This window comes from Nerophis ophidion, linkage group LG01, assembly GCF_033978795.1.
Source record: "Nerophis ophidion isolate RoL-2023_Sa linkage group LG01, RoL_Noph_v1.0, whole genome shotgun sequence".
Taxonomy (NCBI): domain Eukaryota; kingdom Metazoa; phylum Chordata; class Actinopteri; order Syngnathiformes; family Syngnathidae; genus Nerophis; species Nerophis ophidion.
Genome location: NC_084611.1, coordinates 59,955,312 through 59,976,668, shown reverse-complemented (window position 1 = coordinate 59,976,668; position 21,357 = coordinate 59,955,312). Strand labels below are relative to the sequence as shown.

Sequence of the window (21,357 nt, the reverse complement as noted above, 5' to 3'; positions counted from 1 at the left end):
ATTACACTCTAGCGCCCCCTAGGAATAAAACAGACAAAACTGCTCCTAGGAAGAAAACACAGACACAACTGCGTGTAACTTCCGGTAGGAATGTCGGAGAGACATGAAACACAAACCTCTATGTAGGTCTCACTTAGATCTACATTTTAATAATAGACATCCTTCAGCAAAAATGAACAGGAAGTTGGCAATTAGCCTTTCAAAACAAGAGTTTTGTAAAAACTTGTCACCTTTTTTCAAACATTATGGGTGACAGAAAGAAGCACCAGTGTGACCCCAGGATGCAGGGAAGGTAGGTTACGTGAAGGTAAAGATATGTATAATGGGTAAAGGCAGGAAACACCAGCAAAAGTCGGTCCCATCCATCGCTGCTTGCAGCTTTAATTCTTAACTGAAATTTAACCTGACGTAGGACTTCACGCAGTAGTCAATATTCACAAATCTGAAAGGTGCAGTACTGCAATGAGATTGCGACTTGTCCAGGGTGTACCCCGTCTACCGCCCGAATGCAGCTGAGATAGGCTCCAGCGACCCCTCGCAACCCCAAAAGGGACAAGCGGTAGAAAATGGATGGATGGATGAAAGGTAGAGTGGTTTAAAATTATTCTCAAACTGGTTTATCAAAACACAAAAAAAATATACAGCTAAACTGTTTTTTCTTTAATTGGCAAATATAAAAATGTAAAAATCGCCTTTCTCTCATTCCTGTATTTTACAAATTGGTGCATATCTCCATTAACAAACTCCTTTAATTTCATGGATCAATACTTTGGCAGAAAGGAACGTAAAATGCAGACTCAAAGGCTGGATCCTCATGTGGCAAAACACAAGGCCCTCTTAACAAGTGAGTCCAGGTGCAAAGAAAATGCTCGGTAGGACAGCACCAAATTGACAGGAAGGATAGCGGAAGAATACAATACTTGGAAAACGGTTTGATGAGAGTTGTGATGTCGTCAATGAGGGAATAAAGTTTTGTCCTCTTCCTGCAGCAGCTGTGCTAAAATATGCTAGGTAATGAGCTACAGGCTTTTTTACCTACATTACCTGGACTATCGCTGTGACTTTTGGTGCTGTTTTACACAAGATACCAGGGTATCTAACTTGAACACACAATACGGATGACAAATACACCAATATTAATTCACGCAAGGAAAACTGGAACATGACCAAAGCAGGAACATGAAACGGGGAGATAGCACTTTCGTTTCCAAATGGAAAATAATTTAAATGGCTGAGCCAACCAAGTCTGTGTGATACGATTATAACAAGGCTCATCTTTTTTTTCAGTGTTTTGAATCAGTCACATCACATTTTATGCGTTCATGGATTGTTCATATACAAAGACGTTGACAACTTTGATCATTAATTTTTCTAGAAGCTAGGTTAGAGTGCTCAGAGGACATGTTGGTCTGTACAGCGTGACACAAATTCAGTGTTTCTATACCGACTCGTTTCTCACGTCAAGACTGTTAACTCCTGTTGAGCAGATGAGCATGTCTGCCTCCTGTCCGGACCCATGTTTTTACGTCTTAGGCCCGTCTGCCGCTTGTGGTGTCCAGTAGTTGCTTGAACATGGATACCTTTACTTTGTTTCCACGGGTCCTCTTGTCTTCTGGGATGTTCTGCTGGCTTTTGATCTTAAAAAAATCCCACTTCTCAGACAACAAGCCTTTGTCAAAAATGACATTCATCAGCCAGGAGAACAGCAGGATGGATAGCAGCGAGGTGACCATGATAGTAGTGCGGAAGGGGAAGTATTGGGTAAGTGTTCCCTCTGCATTTTTCCGTATGCCGGGGTAGAAGATGACCGGCGGCAAGCCGATGAGTGGCTCTCCACTTAGAACTCTCATAGTGATTCCCAGTAAGAAGCCTAAACTAGCACCGTAGCCATTGGACACCTTGAAGAAGAGGATGCAAACCAGCTGAGGGAACATGATGGTGTAGGACATGTCCACACCCACAAGCCAGAAGACCAGAACACTGTTGTCCAGGAAGGTGAGGCCAGTACCAGCCAGACCCACAGCCACCACCGAGATACGAATAACCCACCGCATCTCACGATCTGATGCCTGACACAAGAGCGAGAGAGAACTTTAAAATGTGGTTTATATAGTCTTGGGATCATAAGAAAACACAATGACCAAAAGCTATTTGTCATAAAGTCCCTAATGTTTGTACATTTAGGGATTTTATGAATCATTTCAAATTTTTGTGTGAAAGTGCATTCTAGCTCAAGTTTTCACCTGCTTTCTGAGAATGTTCTTGTAGATGTTGGAGGAGAACAATGACGCAGAGGACAGCAGGGCAGAGTCCATGGAGGACATGACAGCAGCAGCCACAGCTCCAATACCAATGATGGACACATAGGTGGGAGTGAGGTACTGCAGGGAAATGGGGAGGACGGAACCTGCCTCGCCACGCTGATATGGAGTTGGTAGTCCATAGCCTGTTGAGTTCCAGTCTATGGAATAATTTTATAGAGAACCAAAAATAAGAACACGTTACAAGTAAAACCTTGCTTCCAGAACTGAAGTTAAAACATTTAATGTATACCAGTAGATGCGGCAACCGCTCCAAACAATATAGAGGGGACACCCAGCACCAGGCAAAAGGCAGATGAAATAAAACAGGTCATTTGAGCCTGGGTGTAAGATGAGGCAGCCAGTATCCTTTGGTAGAACGCTTGGTAAGCCAAACCACCCAAAGCCTGGTAGAAACAAATTTAGCGTTGAGATGACAGGAGGCAGCACAAGACAGAAGGATCCTAACTTAATTTGCTAGTGACATGACCACTATGATCATGGTACTTTTTCAGAGCAAATAACTAAAGTTTGGTTTCAATTAAAGGGGTCATATTATGATTTTTTTTCTACATTCAAAACATTTTCTTGTGGTCTACATAGTATGGTGATGGGTATATTGGTCGACATCTGGCATGGATTGTCTTACAGACAATCTTCAATCTCCTTTCTGACTGGCTTTTCAGGATGCACGGTTTCATGAGCGTTCTTATTTACATGTTTGACTGCGTAGTTTTTACCGCTTCCATGTGGAGTCTGAAGGCAGATATAAGTTAAAACTGTATTGCTGTTCAGACTTTCATAGAATGCCTCTACCTATCTCCTTGTTCAAGTGGTCAACATTTTTTATATGCGATCCGTCCTGGTCAGCCAGCTCCATCTAGCGGTGTCTCTGTCTCCTCTGCCCCTGATGCATTGTCGGCCAGCTCTCACTGTGCAGACCGTTTTTACATTGAAGACCGTTTTGGAATCCAAATGGAAAGGGTAAGGGTGTTTTAAAAGTTTTTTGGACAAAGGAGTTTTTGTGGGTCTCCCGCTCCTGTATCCTGGACCTGTCACTCATTTGTAACTTCCATTTGCTCAAACTAGATGAACCAGAGGAACCAGGTGCACCATGTCCTTCAAGAGGGAGGGGCGGCGGCTATCCTTCTTCCACACCTGTCACATTTGTGCCACCTCTGTGTTACAGCTGCCATGTTTGGGTTCTGTGCACAGCTGTTAGCAGTCTCCAATCACCTCGTCTTGTTGTTTTTTGCTACGGTTTCTATAACGCCTCGTTACCTGCATGTTTCAAAGCCAGCTATTCCTTGTTACGTATTCTTGTTCTGTGTTTTTGCGTATTTGTGGGTACTTATATTTTGTACCTTGAACTACCTGGATAACATTGTGCTCTTAACCAGCTTGCTCAGTTATTTTGTTTGTTGTGGCTTCACTCTGTTGTTTTTTTAAAGATTTTCTTTGCTACTTTCACAGGGGCAGCAGCCTGAGCAACCGAGACATCCTTCTCCTCAGCTACTTTGTCCAGCTCCTCCCAAGGGATGCATAGGCGTTCCCAGGCTTGCTGAAAGACTTAGTCTCTCCAACATGTCCTGGGTCTTCCCCATTGCCTCCTACCGGTTGGACGTGGCCCATATACCCTATTGAGGAAACTTTCAGCCGCTTGAACCCGTGATCTTGTCCTTTTGGTCACAACATAAAACTAAACTCCACAGGTGAGGCAAAGAATGTTGATCGACCAGTAAATTGAGGGATTTGCCATTTGGCTCAGATCCTTCACCACGACAGACCCATGAAGAATCCTCATTACTGCAGATGCTGATCTGCCGGTTGATTTTAAAATCCACAGCATCTGCCGGTTGATTTTAAAATCCATTCTTCCCTCACTTGTGAAATATACACCAAGGTACTTCAACTCCTCCACTTGGGGGAGGTTCATGTCCCCAACCCAGAGATGGCACATCCTTTTCCAGGCAAGTTAACACCGGACTTGCACGATTGCACTTCCACTAGGACTTTCTGAGGGAGACGGTCTAAAATCTTCTCCAAGTCCACAAAACAAATGTAGACTGGTTAGGCAAACTCCCATGCACCCTTGAGGACCCTGCTGAGAGTATTGAGCTGGTCCACAGTTCCACGACCAGGACGAAAACTACTCTGCTCCTAATAAATCCAAAGTTCGAATATCCGGCAAGACAACAAATATAATTAGAAACACTTTAGACTCACCAGCACCATGAAGTCGTCAAACCACTTGCCGGCTTCATTATACTCCACCTTGCCAATCCAAGGAGCCTGGTAGCCCTGATTGTAGGCCGTCAGTGAAATGTCCAAAGAGTGCGGGTTGGTCAATAGGAAAGGGACACACACCCACTGTGTACACAAACACAAAAACATTTAGCTGATTTGATTTTATCTATAAACAAGAAATAGAAAATCACAAAACAGGCCACTCAGTAGATGCCAATTTCCAAACAGGTTCCTGCTCTGCAGTCCATAAAGAAAAATAAATGTACATACCAAACCCAAAACCACTGAAATTGGCATGTTGTGTAAATAGTAAATAAAAACAGAATACAATAATTTGCTAATCCTTTTCAATTCAATTAAATAGACTGCAAAGACAGGATATTTAATGTTCGAACTGTTAAACTCTGTTATATTTTTTTGTCATTTGGAATTTGATGCCTGCTACATGTTTCAAAAATGCTGGCACAAGTGGCAAAAAGACAAAAAAAGTTGAGGAATGCTCATCAAACACTTATTTGGAGCCTGCAAGGTGAACAGGCTGATTGGGAACAGGTGGGTGCCATGATTGGGTATAAAAGCATCCTCCATGAAATGCTCAGTCATTCACAAAGAAGGATGGGGCGAGGGTCACCACTTTGTGAACAAATGCGTGAGCAAATTGTCTTAACAGTTTAAGAGCAACATTTCTCAACGAGCACATGTGGCGTATCCTTTACACACTAATATAGTTTTTGATGCAATACCGCATGAGGGATTGAAGGTCACGAGCATTCAATGTTGGTTTTCAGCCTTGCTGCTTATGTGCTGATTGATTGATTGATTGATTGATAATTGTATTAGTAGATTGCAGTTCAGTACATGTTCCGTACAATTGACCACTAAATGGTAACACCCGAATAAGTTTTTTGACTTGTTTAAGTCGGGGTCCACGTTAATCAATTCATGGTACAAATATATACTATCAGCATAATACAGTCATCACACATGTTCAATCAATCAATCAATGTTTATTTATATAGCCCCAAATCACAAATGTCTCAAAGGACTGCACAAATCATTACGACTACAACATCCTCGGAAGAACCCACAAAAGGGCAAGGAAAACTCACACCCAGTGGGCAGGGAGAATTCACATTCAGTGGGACGCCAGCGACAATGCTGACTATGAGAAACCTTGGAGAGGACCTCAGATGTGGGCAACCCCCCCCCTCTAGGGGACCGAAAGCAATGGATGTCGAGCGGGTCCAACATGATACTGCGAAAGTTCAATCCACAGTGGCTCCAAGACAGCAGCGAGAGTCCCGTCCACAGGAAACCATCTCGAGCGGATCAGCAGCGTAGAGATGTCCCCAACCGATACAGGCGAGCGGTCCATCCTGGGTCCCGACGAGCGGTCCATCCTGGGTCTCGACTCTGGACAGCCAGTACTTCATCCATGGTCATCGGACCGGACCCCCTCCACAAGGGAGGGGGGGACATAGGAGAAAGAAAAGAAGCGGCAGATCAACTGGTCTAAAAAGGAGGTCTATTTAAAGGCTAGAGTATACAGATGAGTTTTAAGATGAGACTTAAATGCTTCTACTGAGGTAGCATCTCGAACTGTTACCGGGAGGGCATTCCAGAGTACTGGAGCCCGAACGGAAAACGCTCTATAGCCCGCAGACTTTTTTTGAGCTCTAGGAATCACTAATAAGCCGGAGTCTTTTGAACGCAGATTTCTTGCCGGGACATACGGTACAATACAATCGGCAAGATAGGCTGGAGCTAGACCGTGTAGTATTTTATACGTAAGTAGTAAAACCTTAAAGTCACATCTTAAGTGCACAGGAAGCCAGTGCAGGTGAGCCAGTACAGGCGTAATATGATCAAACTTTCTTGTTCTTGTCAAAAGTCTAGCAGCCGCATTTTGTACCAACTGTAATCTTTTAATGCTAGACATTGGGAGACCCGAAAATAATACGTTACAGTAATCGAGACGAGACGTAACAAACGCATGGATAATGATCTCGGCGTCTTTAGTGGACAAAATGGAGCGAATTTTAGCGATATTACGGAGATGAAAGAAGGCCGTTTTAGTAACGCTTTTAATGTGTGCCTCAAAGGAGAGAGTTGGGTCGAAGATAATACCCAGATTTTTTACAGAGTCACCTTGTTTTATTATTTGGTTGTCAAATGTTAAAGTTGTATTATTAAATAGAGGTCGGTGTCTAGCAGGACCGATAATCAGCATTTCCGTTTTTTTGGCATTAAGTTGCAAAAAGTTAGCGGACATCCATTGTTTAATTTCATTAAGACACGCTTCCAACTGACTACAGTCCGGCGTGTTGGTCAGCTTTAGGGGCATGTAAAGTTGGGTGTCATCAGCATAACAGTGAAAGCTAATACCGTATTTGCGTATGACGTCACCTAGCGGCAGCATGTAGATGCTGAAGAGTACAGGGCCAAGGACCGAACCCTGGGGAACTCCACATGTTACCTTAACATAGTCCGAGGTCACACTGTTATAGGAGACGCACTGCATCCTATCAGTAAGATAAGAGTTAAACCATGACAGGGCTGAGTCTGAAATACCAATTCGTATTTTGATACGCTCTAATAAAATATTATGATCGACGGTATCGAAAGCAGCGCTAAGATCGAGGAGCAGCAACATAGATGACGCATCAGAGTCCATCGTTAGCAATAGATCATTAGTCAGTTTTGCGAGGGCTGTCTCAGTCGAGTGATTTGCCCTGAAACCGGATTGAAAGGTTTCACATAGATTGTTAAACGCTAAGTGCTCATTTAGCTGCTCTGCAACAATTTTTTCGAGGATTTTCGAAATAAAGGGAAGGTGAGACACCGGTCGGTAGTTTACCATGAGGTCTGGATCGAGGTTAGGTCTTTTAAGGAGAGGATGAATAACCGCTTTTTTGAATGCAACGGGAACAGTGCCCGAGGAAAGTGATAAGTTTATAATATTTAGCACTGATGGACCTAATAATACAAAAAGCTCCTTGATAAGTTTCCCAGGAAGTGGGTCAAGTAAACATGTTGTTTGTTTTATTCCATTTACACGTTGTAACAATCCTTCTAATGTTATTTCATCAAAACGAGAGAAACTATTTTGGATATTTGCAGTATCCGCTGTATATACAATCGTATCTGTGTTACTATAACCCCGTTGTAGCTGGGACGCATTGTCTTTAATCTCCTTTCTAATAAGTTCAATTTTCTTATTAAAGAACTTCATAAAGTCATCTGCCGAATGGGTGGAGCTACTGGAAGGAGTCCCTTGTTGGGTTAGCGATGCTACTGTACTAAACAAAAATTTTGGATCGTTTTTATTAATGCGGATGAGATTTGAGTAATAATTAGTTTTAGCTAAGGTAAGCATGCGTTTATAAGTTATTAAACTATCACTCCATGCTTGATGGTGCACCTCAAGTTTAGTCGTGCGCCATTTGCGTTCCAGCTTTCTACATAATAATTTCTGAGCTCTAGTTTCTTCAGTAAACCATGGCGTACGCCTTTTTGGAGCCTTTTTTAACTTCAGCGGTGCTATACTATCAATGGTTTCGCGCAGTGCGTTGTTAAAGTTGTTAGTGAGGTTATCAATAGACCCCACATACTTTGGGAACGGTGCCATTACCGAGGGCAGTAGGTCCGCAAGAGTCGTCGTTGTGGCAGCATTAATGTTGCGGCTGCTATAGCAGTTATTATTATTATTAGCTTGCCGAACATGAGTCTGAACTTCGAATTTTATAAGGTAATGATCGGACATTACTTTAGTATACGGGAGTATCATAACTTTGGAGACGGTGATACCTCTGACAAGCACTAGGTCTATCGTATTACCGCTGCAATGCGTCGGTTCATTTATTATTTGTGTAAGACCACAGCTATCAATTATAGTCTGGAGCGCCACGCACGGTGGGTCCAATGGGGTATTCATATGGATATTAAAGTCCCCCATTATAATTATATTATCGGCGTGCGTCACTAGATCAGCAACAAACTCTGAGAATTCATTAATAAAGTCCGAATAGGGCCCTGGGGGGCGGTAGATAACGGCCAGGCACAGAGGCAGAGGTGTGGCAGACTTCATAGAAAGCACCTCAAACGATTTATATTTATTATTTAAGTTAGGACTAAAGTTAAAGTTTTCGTTGTATATTAGTGCGACACCCCCTCCCCTTTTGAGGTGACGGGCAATATGCGCATTCGTATAGTTAGGAGGGGATGCCTCATTTATCGCAAAAAAGTCGTCTGGTTTGAGCCAGGTTTCGCTAAGACCGATGACGTTAAGGTTGTTGTCTCTAATGACCTCATTGACTAATAACGTTTTGGGAGACAAAGATCTGATGTTTAGAAAGCCCATATTATAGGTAGTGGGCTGTTTTAAGGAGTTGTTGATAAAATTATCCGTAGTAGCAATATTAATAATGTTGCGTTTATTATGCGCAGTGTACTTAAAATAATTACGACCATATCTAGGAATTGATATGACGGGAATTTTCAGATTGTCTACTTGGCGCTGCGATAAACTGAACGCATCATAATTTGCCACCTCAGTAGAACGCATGTCTAACTCTGACGAAGTCATAGATACAGTAGAAAAAACATTTTGTGAGTTGTGTATTATTCTACGAAAATTGCTATGTGTACAGGGATCATCCAGCCTGGCGCTGGCTAGTTCTAACTTAACTGACTCCATACCCAGGCTAGCAGGCTCTGTAATTGCCTGTGACCGGGCTTGCTCTAGTGCAGTTAGTCAAATGTGGCTCAATGCGAAGTCTATGTTCCGAGACAAGAGGATAGCGCCTTCCTGGTTAGGGTGAAGGCCGTCTCTCCTCAGCAAGCCAGGTTTGCCCCAGAAAGAGGGCCAATTATCAATAAACGTAAATCCCTGTTGTCTGCAGAAGCTATCCAGCCACCTGTTAAGAGAGACTAATCTGCTATATCTCTCATCATTGCCTCTCCCAGGCAATGATGTTAATCATCATAGTATATACATTGAATTATTTACATTATTTACAATCCGGGGGGTGGGATGAGGAGCTTTGGTTGATATCAGTACTTCAGTTGTCAACAATTGCATCAACGGAGAAATGGACATTGAAATAGTGTAGGTCTTACTTAGTAGGATATGTACATACATACTTACATTAGAAGTACATTTGATTATTTACATTAGGTTATTTATAATCCGGGGAGATGGGATGTGAATGGAGGAGGGTATTAGTAAAGGGTTGAAGCTGCCTGGAGGTGTTGTTTTAGAGCGGTTATGAAGGAGTATAGAGATGCACTTACTTTTATACCTGTTGGGAGTACATTCCACATTGATGTGGCATAGAAAGAGAATGAGTTAAGACCTTTGTTAGATCGTAATCTGGGTTTACCGTGGTTTGTGGAGCTCCCCTTGGTGTTGTGGTTATGGCGGTCATTTACGTTAAGGAAGTAGTTTGACATGTACTTCGGTATCAGGGAGGTGTAGCGGTTTTTATAGATTAGGCTCATTGCAAGTTGTTTTACTCTCTCCTCCACCCTTAGCCAGCCCACTTTGGAGAAGTGGGTTGGAGTGAGGTGTGATATGGGGTGGAGGTCTAAAAGTAACGTGGCTAGCTTGTTCTGGGATGCTTGGAGTCTAGATCTGAGGGTTTTGGAGGTGCTGGGGTACCAGGAGGTGCAAGCGTAATCGAAAAAGGGTTGAATGAGAGTTCCCGCTAGAATCTTCAAGGTGATTTTGTTGACCAGAGAGGAGATTCTGTAGAGGAATTTCGTTCTTTGGTTGACCTTTTTGATTACCTTGGTGGCCATTTTATCACAGGAAAGATTAGCCTCTAGAATGGAACCTAGGTAGGTGATCTCATCTTTCCTGGTGATAACAATGTCACCACTTTTATAGTGAAGTCACTGACTTTCTTAAGGTTGATATGGGACCTAAATAGGATGGATTCCGTTTTACCGAAGTGTATGGATAGCTTGTTGTCAGCGAGCCAGGTGCAAATATTAAGGAGTTCAGCACTGAGGATTTGTTCCACATGTGACTTGTTCTTGCCGGATACCAGCAGGGCCGAGTCATCCGCAAACAGGAACAATTCACAGTTTACTCTTGCTATCTTGAAATCCTTGGGTACCTGGCCTTGTTTGATTAAGAGGTTTATTATATGTGTGATTATTGGGGCAATGGTGGTGGCAGAGTCCATGAGGAATCTGGAGGTGATATTGTCAAGGCCGGTGGCCTTGTTTGGGTGGAGCACGCTCAATTTATTAAGCACCTCGTTAGCTGAGACCATTTCTAATTTGAAATTGTTGTTGACTACTCCTAGCTTTCTGTAGAAAGCATTGATTTCTCTAGATCCTCTAAACCTTTTGATGATATTACGGATCGTAGATGGTGATATCCGTAATTTCCTTGCAATAGCTTGTTGAGAAATGCGGTTCGTAAACTGTTCGACAATTTGCTCACGCATTTTTTCACAAATTGGTGACCTACGCCCCATCCTTGTTTGTGAATGACTAAACATTTATGAAAGCTGCTAATAAGTACAGTGTTTTGTAATTTTTTATAGGGGTGCTGTTATGAAAAAAACACTTTTCTTACCTGTTGGCACTTGTTTTTGTGTTTTAAGGATCCTCATAAGTCATTGCGGAGATATTCATAAAACAATCTTGCCTTGCCTTGCCCTGAGCGGTAGAGTAATGGCGAGAAAGTCCTGCGTTTGATGTGCAGTTTGCACATTCTCTCCGGGTACTCCGGCTTCCTCCCAGACTGATTGGCAACACCAAATAAGCCCTAGTACCTGAATGTGTGAATGCTTGTATGTCTATCTGTGTTGGCACTGCAATGGGGTGATGGTACAGATCGAGGTCCCCGCCCCTCCGACCCATTCATACTTGCTCCAAACGAGCAATTTGGAAATTGATGAGTTGGTGACGTATTTGTCGTTAATTAAGTTAGAGGATATCTCTAAGAGCTTTGTGCAAATCTGCCATTGTCCAGTCTAAGAGTTAAGTCACTAAGTTAGGACGCCATTCATCTCTTGTTTTTGTGTTAGCATTTATGATATCCATTAGCAGAGTAGCTTTTTTTTAAAGTAAATGAGCAGTATCACAACCCTTGAGTTTATTGTTAGCTTATTGTGTTAGCTTTACAACAACTTTATTTTAAAATCATAATACTAACTGAGTTGTATAGCAGTTTGTCAATAATACTGTTTATCTTTACCTCCCTAATGACACCTATCACAGAATTTCCTGAACTCTAAAATTCAATTCAGACACATACATTTTCAGAAAAAAATACTCTTAAATTTCACACCTTCAGTTGATAATGATCAAAAGATGTGATAAAAAATTCATTAACAAACAACAATACTACCAAAAAAATATTTCAATAATAGCAATAACTGCTTTTACTACATGTACAAACAATACAGCAACAACATAACATTTTATAATAATGTATTAATATACCACTGTAGTAGAAACTAGGGTTGTACCAGTACTAGTAAAGTACTGCGATACCAATTAATCACAATCGGTATTATAACCGCCTCTAAAAAGTATAGTTACTGTTTTTTTTTTTTTAACAGGCATGATGGTGCTCTATCATCACTTTCTGACTTTGCTGGTTTTACGAGCAGAGGAGCTTGTTCGGCAACACTGAAACGCCCTCAGATAGCGGTGCTTTAAGACATGGCTAGCTAGCTAGCGGTTAACATCAGCAGTGTTTTCTACTTCTAAATCACTAATCCTCGCCTCCATGGCAACAAAAAAAGTATAATTCTAACAAGTATCATTCCTGCAGACGAAGGAATATCTAAACATGCTTCCAAACAACAGAAGAATACTTCTTTAATACATTTTAAGACAAGCGTAGATAGAACATGTTAAAACAGAAAATAACCAGATACGGTATTAAGAGTGGCGCAGTGGCCATGCGCAACCCGAGGGCCCCTGGTTCAATCCCCACCTAGTACCAACCTCGTCACGCCCGTTGTGTCCTGAGCAAGACACTTCACTTTTGCTCCTGATGGGTGCTGGTTAGCGCCTTGCATGGCAGCTCCCTCAATCAGTGTGTGAATGGGTAAATGTGGAAGTAGTGTCAAAGTGCTTTGAGTACCTTGAAGGTAGAAAAGCGCTATACAAGTACAACCCATTTATCATTTATTTATTACTACACACTGAAGGAGGATTCAATAGCTCACTAGGGGTCACCGCTAACAACCTGGCGCACCTGAATGTAAACAAATGGGTGGATCTACACCTGACATCCACTGTAATGATACCAAGTACAAGAGCGTATCTATTTGATACTATAATGATTACATCGATATTTAACTTTTTTTTTTTTTTTTTAAATTCATGTTGTTTATAAACTCGGGAAATATGACCCTGGACACAGTAGGACTTAAATTATGACCAGTGTATGATCCTGTAACTACTTGGTATTGGAATTGATACCCGAATTTGTGGTATCATCCAACACTAATGTAAAGTTTTCAAAACAACAGAAGAATACTTCTTTATTACATTTTAGGACAAGGGTAAATAAAACATGTTAAAACAGAAAATAACCAGATACTGTATTAAGAGCAAACGAACAAATACATTAATAATTAATTTTCTACAGCTTGTCCTTCATAATATTTGCCAAATAATAGAATGAGAAATTACACAATATGTTACTGCATATGTCAGCAGACAAATTAGTTCACTGTTTTATTTAAGGACACTACTATAAGATTTTTTGTTAAAATAACGCCAATAATACGATTTTTTTTTTGGTTCACTTTTTTTTAGAAAAGTATCGGAATACATGTTGGTACCAGTATCAAAATATTGGTATTTGGAAAACCCTAATAAAAACACGATATCCGCACGTTCAACTGAATGTACTAGAGATGGTCTGATCGAGTTTTACGATCGGCATCAGTTTTGATACTGGGCAAATTTATTGGATCGAATATGGTAACAAAAATATATACCTGCTCAAACCTAATCCAAAAGCCCAAACTATTCATGTGGTCAAACAACAAATCCACTAAGATGCACCAACCTCGACAGCATTTCAAAACTTACATTTACATTTAAAAAGTGCAGGAAAACTGCACTTTTTTCATTCAAAAACATTAAGAAAAGACCGTGGATGTATTTTTATTCAAAATATTAAATAAATGCGATCAAAACTCTGCTTACAATTGAGCCTATGGGAACCGCTCTATTCTGCCTATAAAGTGCTCAAAAAAACAACCAAACATCTCCATTAAGGTTTCATATACATGATGTAAGTATATATGTAATGTAGTAACAGGACATTCAATATTTACGTATTTTGCTCATTTCAAGCATTCACTGTCCGTAACTATAGTTTGTCGCTTCATCTGTCCGTGCAAGTTAAATCTCTACTAACCAAAGCGAAAGCCATTTATCAACAGCCATAAACATTTTTAAAAACGCATCACGACGCTTTTTATTAGTACTGATTACGACTCATTGCAGACTTTGGGATAGCCAACAAACATGATAAAACATTACTTACTGTGCAAGGTCTGCTGGCATTAGGATGCCTATTGCTAGGATGTTCATATATTCTCATTTAGATGAAGAATGACTCTTCACAAACAAAAAAAGTGAGGTGGAACCAAGTTTCTTTACGTGATGTTCTTGCTATTTCTGGTTCTATTCTAATTACTGTTTCCATCGATGACATGCTGTTGCTGTTATTACAATGTGAAATGGCTTGTTACTACAGTTTGGTTGAATTACGCAAAAGGTGTCTGGTTTTGGCCACACATCAGCTGCCTGGGGAGAGATAATCTCGTCATTGTAAATACGTAGATGTTGATTGGCTGGGTGGGCAGATCATGCCCTACTCACGCTGTCTCACTGCACGCTCTGACTGACACACAACAAGGCCCCCAATAACTGTGACAAGCTGCGGCCAGGGAAATATAAAACTAGCGTTTTCAAACTGCAAGTCCTGGCACTACTTTTCGCTCAGTGAAATTAAAGGCAAGAATGTTTATGCAACGCTCACGCAATGTCCAGGAATAAAGCATTTATCCATATCTGCCTCAAGCAACTCGAATTACACCTCACATCAACACATGTCAACAAGACATGCTGCTAACCCAACCCGAAACCCAAATGCAGCCATTTTTTTAAATAACATTCATCACATTTTGGATTTCAGATTCATCATGATTAATCACACTCGCTTGCATTATTAATACTAGTTTAAGAAAATACCCTATTTGTGTCCACAAATGCTATTTTATTGTCGGACTGTCATTCTGGAACGTTATGAAATGTTTTACATAAATGCATGTCATTTATTTGCCCAAAACTTTCGAACAGTTTTACCTTAAGCTCTTTCAGGCTGTATTTTGGTTTACAGGTGCAAAGGATTGCACTACTTAAAGGATAAATGTTCCTTTGTGTCTTTTTAACCTAAGTTTACATTTTTGTACTGTATTCAGTATGTCATTTCAATGTTTATTGTTGCTACTTTACATCAGACCTGATCAAAACGCTCGGAGGGCGCATGCGGCTCATTAAGCTTTTCAATCTGGCCCGCCGGACATACCCAAATAATTTGTTTAGTTCTTTAAGATCAAAACTGTAGCCGCCATTATGATGTGCAGTGATGTTTTCAAATTACAGTAAGTCTTGAACTTTACAAATTATTTCAATGGTTGGAATATGCGCTTTTGCATGATATGCTAGTTACTATGGTAATTTAATTGGTTAATGTGGTAATCTTAGTCAGTGGTCATCAAATGGGGGTACGCGTACGCCTGGAGGTGCTTAAAGGTATGCCAAGGGGTACGTGCGATTTTAAAAAAATATTCTAAAAATATCAACAATTCAAAAATCCTTTATAAATATATTTATTGAATAATACTTCAACAAAATATGAATGTAAGTTCATAAACTGTGAAAAGAAATGCAATATTCAGTGTTGACAGCTAGATTTTTTTTTTGGACATGTTCCATAAATATTGATGTTAAAGATTTATTTTTCTGTGAATAAATGTTTAGAATTAAGTTCATGAATCCAGATGGATCTCTATTACAATCCCCAAAGAGGGCACTTTAAGTTGATGACTACTTCTCAGTGTAGAAATCTTTATTTATAATTTAATCATTTGTTTATTTTTCAACAAGTTTAGTTATTTTTATCTTTTTTTCCAAATAGTTCAAGAAAGACCACTACAAATGAGCAATATTTTGCACTGTTATACAATTTAATAAATCAGAAACTGATGACAAAGTGCTGTATTTTACTTCTTTATCTCTTTTTTTCAACCAAAAATGCTTAGCTCTGATTAGGGGGTACTTGAATTAAAAAAATGTTCACGGGGGGTACATCACTGAAAACAGGTTGAGACCCACTGATCTAAGTCACAGAACCTTGAGGCATCAAGAAGTGTGGGTGTGGTGCGTTTCCACGGAGTGTCAGCCTGAAACGCGGGTGTCCGGGACAGACGTGGACGGAGATTTTTACAACACAGTTTAAAGGTTAGTGATATGTCGGCTATATCAGATGTAGGTATTTTGTTTTGTTTTACCCTGTGCGTTCATATTTCACTGTGTTTGTTGCATTATTGTTGCGTTTCGCTTGATTGTAAAATATGTCGATCAGGGGTGGGGGGGGGGAGTAATGACGTGTCAGTATTCAGTGTTTTATCGTTCATAGTTAATATTGTAAATCCCACATTCTTTATTTTTGTGTTCATTCTGGGTGTTTCATTCAGTAAAAAAAAATTTGAATTCCATTCCCTTTTTCAAGGCGGTCTGTCATACGTTTTTAGCATTCAAACATTATTGTGAGGTTTTGTATTAGTGTTCCTAAAAATAGATATATACCGGTCCCCTGACCAATTTTGTTCTGTAAATTCGGCCCCCTCGGGCAAAATAATTGCCCAGGCCTGCTTTACATGATATGCATTTCTTTATACATTTTTATTTCCATCTATACCATATGGCAAACTGCAATCCATTGAGTTCAGATAAATGCCAAATGTTCTAAAATACTGTAGTTTTTATTCTTCATTCAGATAATATAAACATATTTGATGTTAAAGATGTTATTGAACGTAATAGCGTATTAAATAACAAATATAAAAATAATGTCAGTTACTTTGCTGAGTACTAAATACTCTTACAATGAGGAAACTGTGTTACTAACTCAGATGATGCACATTTACTAACTCGGTTACTTTTTGTAACTACAACTAATCACTCTAAAGTAAGATGACCAACACTGGTAGAGTTTTCTCTGTATATTAACTCATAATCATCAGAATGTTGAGAAAATGAACTGCGTGTGAATAGATGCTACATACCAGGCTGACAAATATCAGGGTGAGCTGGATGACATCCGTGTAAGCCACAGAGTAGAGCCCCCCTAGGAGAGTGTAGACAATGGCCACCCCCGAAGAGATGATGATGGAGTAGATGTAAGAGAGGTCCAGGATCACACTCATAGTTCCACCTGCAACAACATTGCATAGGTGAGCACCAAGGATGGATGGAACAAACTTTTAACGGTAAGTTGTCCAATGCATAGAGATAGTTATTACATGCAACATTTTACTATCACAGGTTTACGTGATTATTATTAAGTTGTCAATCTCTAATGTACTTTTAAATCTCTTTTCTCACACACACACACATACACATACACATGCATCCACTTTTAAGGAGCTGCGAAAAAAACTAAGTATTCTTACTGTATCAGTGTACTTCTAATTGTTTTACAACTTTCTTTATTCCTTCCCAAACTTATTGAGTAGTCTTATCAATCTCGCAAACCACCAACTCTCTGTCTCACGGGCCTGCTCTAAGTTGCGGCTCCTCGGTGAAAGAAACAGTATACAGTAGCTCCGTGCTCTTCGTCCACCGTTCTCATGGATAGGTTGGCCCTACTAGAGGACCAACTAGAGCAAAGTAATTTCGTAACTTTAGATGCTTTAGAATTTATGTCCATAAAAGTTTTAAACAGAAGCGGTAACAAAAGGCAGCCCTGGTGGAGTCCAACTCTCACTGGAAATGGCTCCGACTTACTGCCGGTAATGCGGACCAAGCTCTCACACCGATCATACAGGGATAAATACTCTCAAAGTACTCCCCACAGTCGCGGCCCTTCTCCAAGTCCATAGAGCACATGGTGATTAGATGGCCCAACTCCCATGCACCCTCAAGGACCTTGCCGAGAGTATAGAGCTAATCCACAGTTCCACGACCAGGACGAAAACTGCACTGCTTCTCCTGAATTCGAGGTTCGACAATCCGGTGTAGCCTCCAGTACCCCTGAATAGACTTTACTGGGGAAGCTGAGGCGTTCCTGTTTCCCTTCTTACAGTGAGGAACCCCCACCCATCTGCCAATCCAGAGCCACCTCCCCCGATGTACACACAATACTGCAGAGTCCTGTCGACCGCAACAACCCTACAGCATCCAGAGCCTTAAGGAACTCCGGGTGGATCTTATGGCCGGTCGGTACCTGTTCGCTGCCTCCTAGGTCCCATGAGCCAAAAGGACCCGATAGAATTCCTCCAGCTTGACGGAATCATTATAACTTGACGGGTTCTAGGATTACCGCCATGACAGACACCAATCACATTGCAGCCACAACGCCGATCGGCCGTCTCGAATATAGAGGTACGAAACATGGCCCACTTGGACTCATGTCCCGCGCCTTATTCCTGACATGTTCAAGGGTCCTCCGGAGGTGGGAATTGAAACTTTCTCTGATAGGAGACCCTGCTAGACGTTCCCAGGAGACCCTCATAATGTGTTTGGGCCAACCAGGTTCGAACGGCATCTTCCCCCACCCTCGGAGTCAATTCAACACCATGTGGTGATCGGTAGAAAGCTCCGCCCTTCACTTCACCCGGGTGATTTTAGCAAGAGACTGATTATGCAACAGTTCATATTTGGAGGAAGGAATGAGTTTCCTTTAATCTCTAATTCTATTTTTGTAAATATTGGAGCCAGCAGGAACAGAATGTTTTTCAGAACTCCACAGAGAACCCATGAGGCCTTGATGCTTTATTGTTTAGCATCTGTTGAGGAGCATCATGAATTGAAGTTACTGAAATTGCGATATCTAAATTTGACATGTACCTTGTATTTAATGTTGGTAAGACAAAATTTTTAAGAAATGTCTCAATATCTGTAAGAGATGGGTCAATCTGGGGTGAATATAAGTTTTTGTAAAAGTCTATACAGATGGAATACATTTCCTCAGGAATGTGCGTAATGTTCCCAGCTGAATCCTTAATTGATGGTATAAAGCTTGTTTCTATATTTAGTTTAAGTGGGTCAGCCAAATATTTGCTTGGTTCATTGTCATGCTCAAACTCCTCCAAGCGTAACCTCTGCAGCATCGAGTTTTCTTATCAATTTTTTCTCCTAAGTCTAATATGGGTTTTGTCTTAATTGTTCAAAATTTATTTGTTTTGTGAGTTAGCATATAAGACTGAGCATTTTTTGGGAAGCTGTTATTATACCCAATCATGGCACCCACCTGTTCCCAATTAGCCTGCACACCTGTGTGATGTTCCAAATAAGTGTTTGATGAGCATTCCTCAACTTATCAGTATTTATTGCCACCTTTCCCAACTTCTTTGTAACGTGTTGCTGGCATCAAATTCTAAAGTTAATGATTATTTGCAAAAAAAATATGTTTATCAGTTTGAACATCAAATATGTTGTCTTTGTAGCATATTCAACTGAATATGGGTTGAAAATGATTTTCAAATCATTGTATTCCGTTTATATTTACATCTAACACAATTTCCCAACTCATATGAAAACGGGGTTTGTACATGGAGACATACTGTAATAACTTGAAGTAAATACCAAGATTAGAAACCAGTTACCAACAAAAAAATATATATATTTTATTTACCAAAAGCTTACATTGTGTGTGCGCATCTTATATTGATCTATTGTGCGAGGTGGCGACTTGACCAGGGTGTACCTCGCCTTCCGCCCGATTGCAGCTGAGATAGGCGCCAGCGCCCCCCGCAACCCCAAAAGGGAATAAGCGGTAGAAAATGGATGGATGCGCTACATTAATGGGCAAGTATGTTATTTCCATATACAAGCGTCGACATTGAGCTCAGATAAATAGGAGAGATATAGAAGTTTGCATTGTCCCTTACAGCTTTTTCTTGTGTATTTCCAATTTCCAATCCCTTTTTGAATCTTTTTATAAGCTAAATTTGTTTTAACATAGCCAGTTTTAACATTAGCATTTCTCAGTGGTTTGTCTATTTGAGAATATATGTATTTTGTTAAATACTAAGTCTGAGAATTTGGAATCAGTTTGAATTGAGAATCGATTTTGAATTGAATTGCCGTGCCAGCAATCTGAGGCTTCCTGGTTTGATCCCCAGCTTCTACCAAGCTTATGACGTCCGTGGTGTCCTTGAGCAAGACATTTCACCCTTGCTCATGATGGGTCGTGGTTAGGGCCTTGCATGGCAGCTCTTGCCATCAGTGTGTTAATGTGTGTGGGTGAATGTGGAAATAGTGTCAAAATGCTTTAAGTGCCTTGAAAGTAAAAAAGCGCTATACAAGTATAACCTATTTTGCTCTACAATTCACATCCTCAATGTAGCTTTGTTCAAGCTCGTGTTCCTTTGTAAACACAAAGCCCCACTCTACTTTGCATCAAAGCCTTGTCTACCAGAGCTGTGTTGACAAAAGTCTCTGGGATTACAGTAATGACCCACAAATCACTGAAAAATGCATATCTTCTAGTTTCTGAAACTGTCAACAGCGGGAAAAGTATTGAAAATGCTGCCACCGGAGGCAGTGGCAGTATTGAAATGTTTTAATAAAATACATTTAGAGACTTAATAACTTAACTTAATAGGCCATTGTTCCCATGCCTGTTATCAACAGTTCTACAGAGTATATAAACTCACCCAGGCTGACGAGTGTGCGCGCCACCCATAGCACATCAGCAACTAGTGCCGGAAAAATCAGAGCAGTGGCCAGCATGTTACCGTACTTCTGCTGAAAAGGATCCATCATTGTCACATACTTGTTTTCTCTCATGGGCTTTGCAAAGAAAAAGCCACCTAGGAAGAGGGAGTGTAGGTATGAAAAAAAAAAAGATTTTGGAAAATAGTCATGCAGCTATCAATGAAAAGCACAAAAAAAAGACAGTAAAGAGCTACAGGTTTCAAGTACCTAAGAAGAACGTAAGGACATACGGCACTGGCATGAGAGCCCACACAGCTCCTAATGTCGGGTTGTATGTTGCTTCAGCGATACCAAGGATAAAGCCTCCTCCTACCCACGTGGCTGCAAAAACATGACAACGAAGTTGTTTTTCATAATACCAGTCAATTATTACATGTTATTTTTCTGATGGCTTGCTGTCAAAAGAAAGCTTTATACCTGTAAGAGTGAATACGCCCACTAGCAAGTTGATTTTACGTCCAGCCAGTAGCGTGATCTCTATTCCGTCTCCCAACCACTTTTTCTCCTCCTTCCTGGAGCGCACGGATGCATAGATGCCCGTTCCCAGGATTAGCAGATAGAACGCCGCCATCACCACCAGACCGAGAACGTTTAATGCCATTGTTATTTATTGTGTCTCTGTTGAACAGAAAAGGTGTATGAATACACAAAACAGGAACAAGTTGCAGAAGGCAACAGCTAGATAACATGGAGTTTTTGTTAAAAAAAAAAATTGTGGGGTTTACTTTGAGAAAATACTAAGACTATGCTTAAAAACAATTATGTTGCCTTAGTGGTCAGGGTTCAATCGCTTGGGATCTTTCTGTGAAGAGTTTGCAGT

The 21,357-nt window shown here is 40.7% G+C and overlaps 1 protein-coding gene across 1 annotated transcript; it reads right to left on the bottom strand.

The window, feature by feature from the left end:
- Positions 1–693: 693 nt before the first annotated feature.
- Positions 694–21,138, bottom strand: LOC133557806 (high affinity choline transporter 1-like). Its single transcript, XM_061908617.1, has 8 exons — positions 20,955–21,138; positions 20,745–20,858; positions 20,477–20,632; positions 16,883–17,031; positions 4,527–4,670; positions 2,554–2,707; positions 2,244–2,461; positions 694–2,069 (listed from the first exon to the last, which is right to left on the bottom strand). Exons 1-8 carry the CDS (start codon positions 21,136–21,138, stop codon positions 1,530–1,532), a joined length of 1,659 nt encoding a protein of 552 aa, XP_061764601.1. The 3' UTR covers positions 694–1,529.
- Positions 21,139–21,357: the final 219 nt, after the last annotated feature.

Excerpts from the sequence above, each read along its gene's own strand:
- LOC133557806 (XM_061908617.1), bottom strand. The coding sequence starts at position 21,138 with ATGGCATTAAACGTTCTCGGTCTGGTGGTGATGGCGGCGTTCTATCTG. Across the intron at positions 20,859-20,954 it reads GGGCGTATTCACTCTTACAG|CCACGTGGGTAGGAGGAGGC; the intron begins GTATAAAGCTTT and ends ATGTTTTTGCAG. Across the intron at positions 17,032-20,476 it reads GCGCACACTCGTCAGCCTGG|GTGGAACTATGAGTGTGATC; the intron begins GTGAGTTTATAT and ends ATGTTGTTGCAG.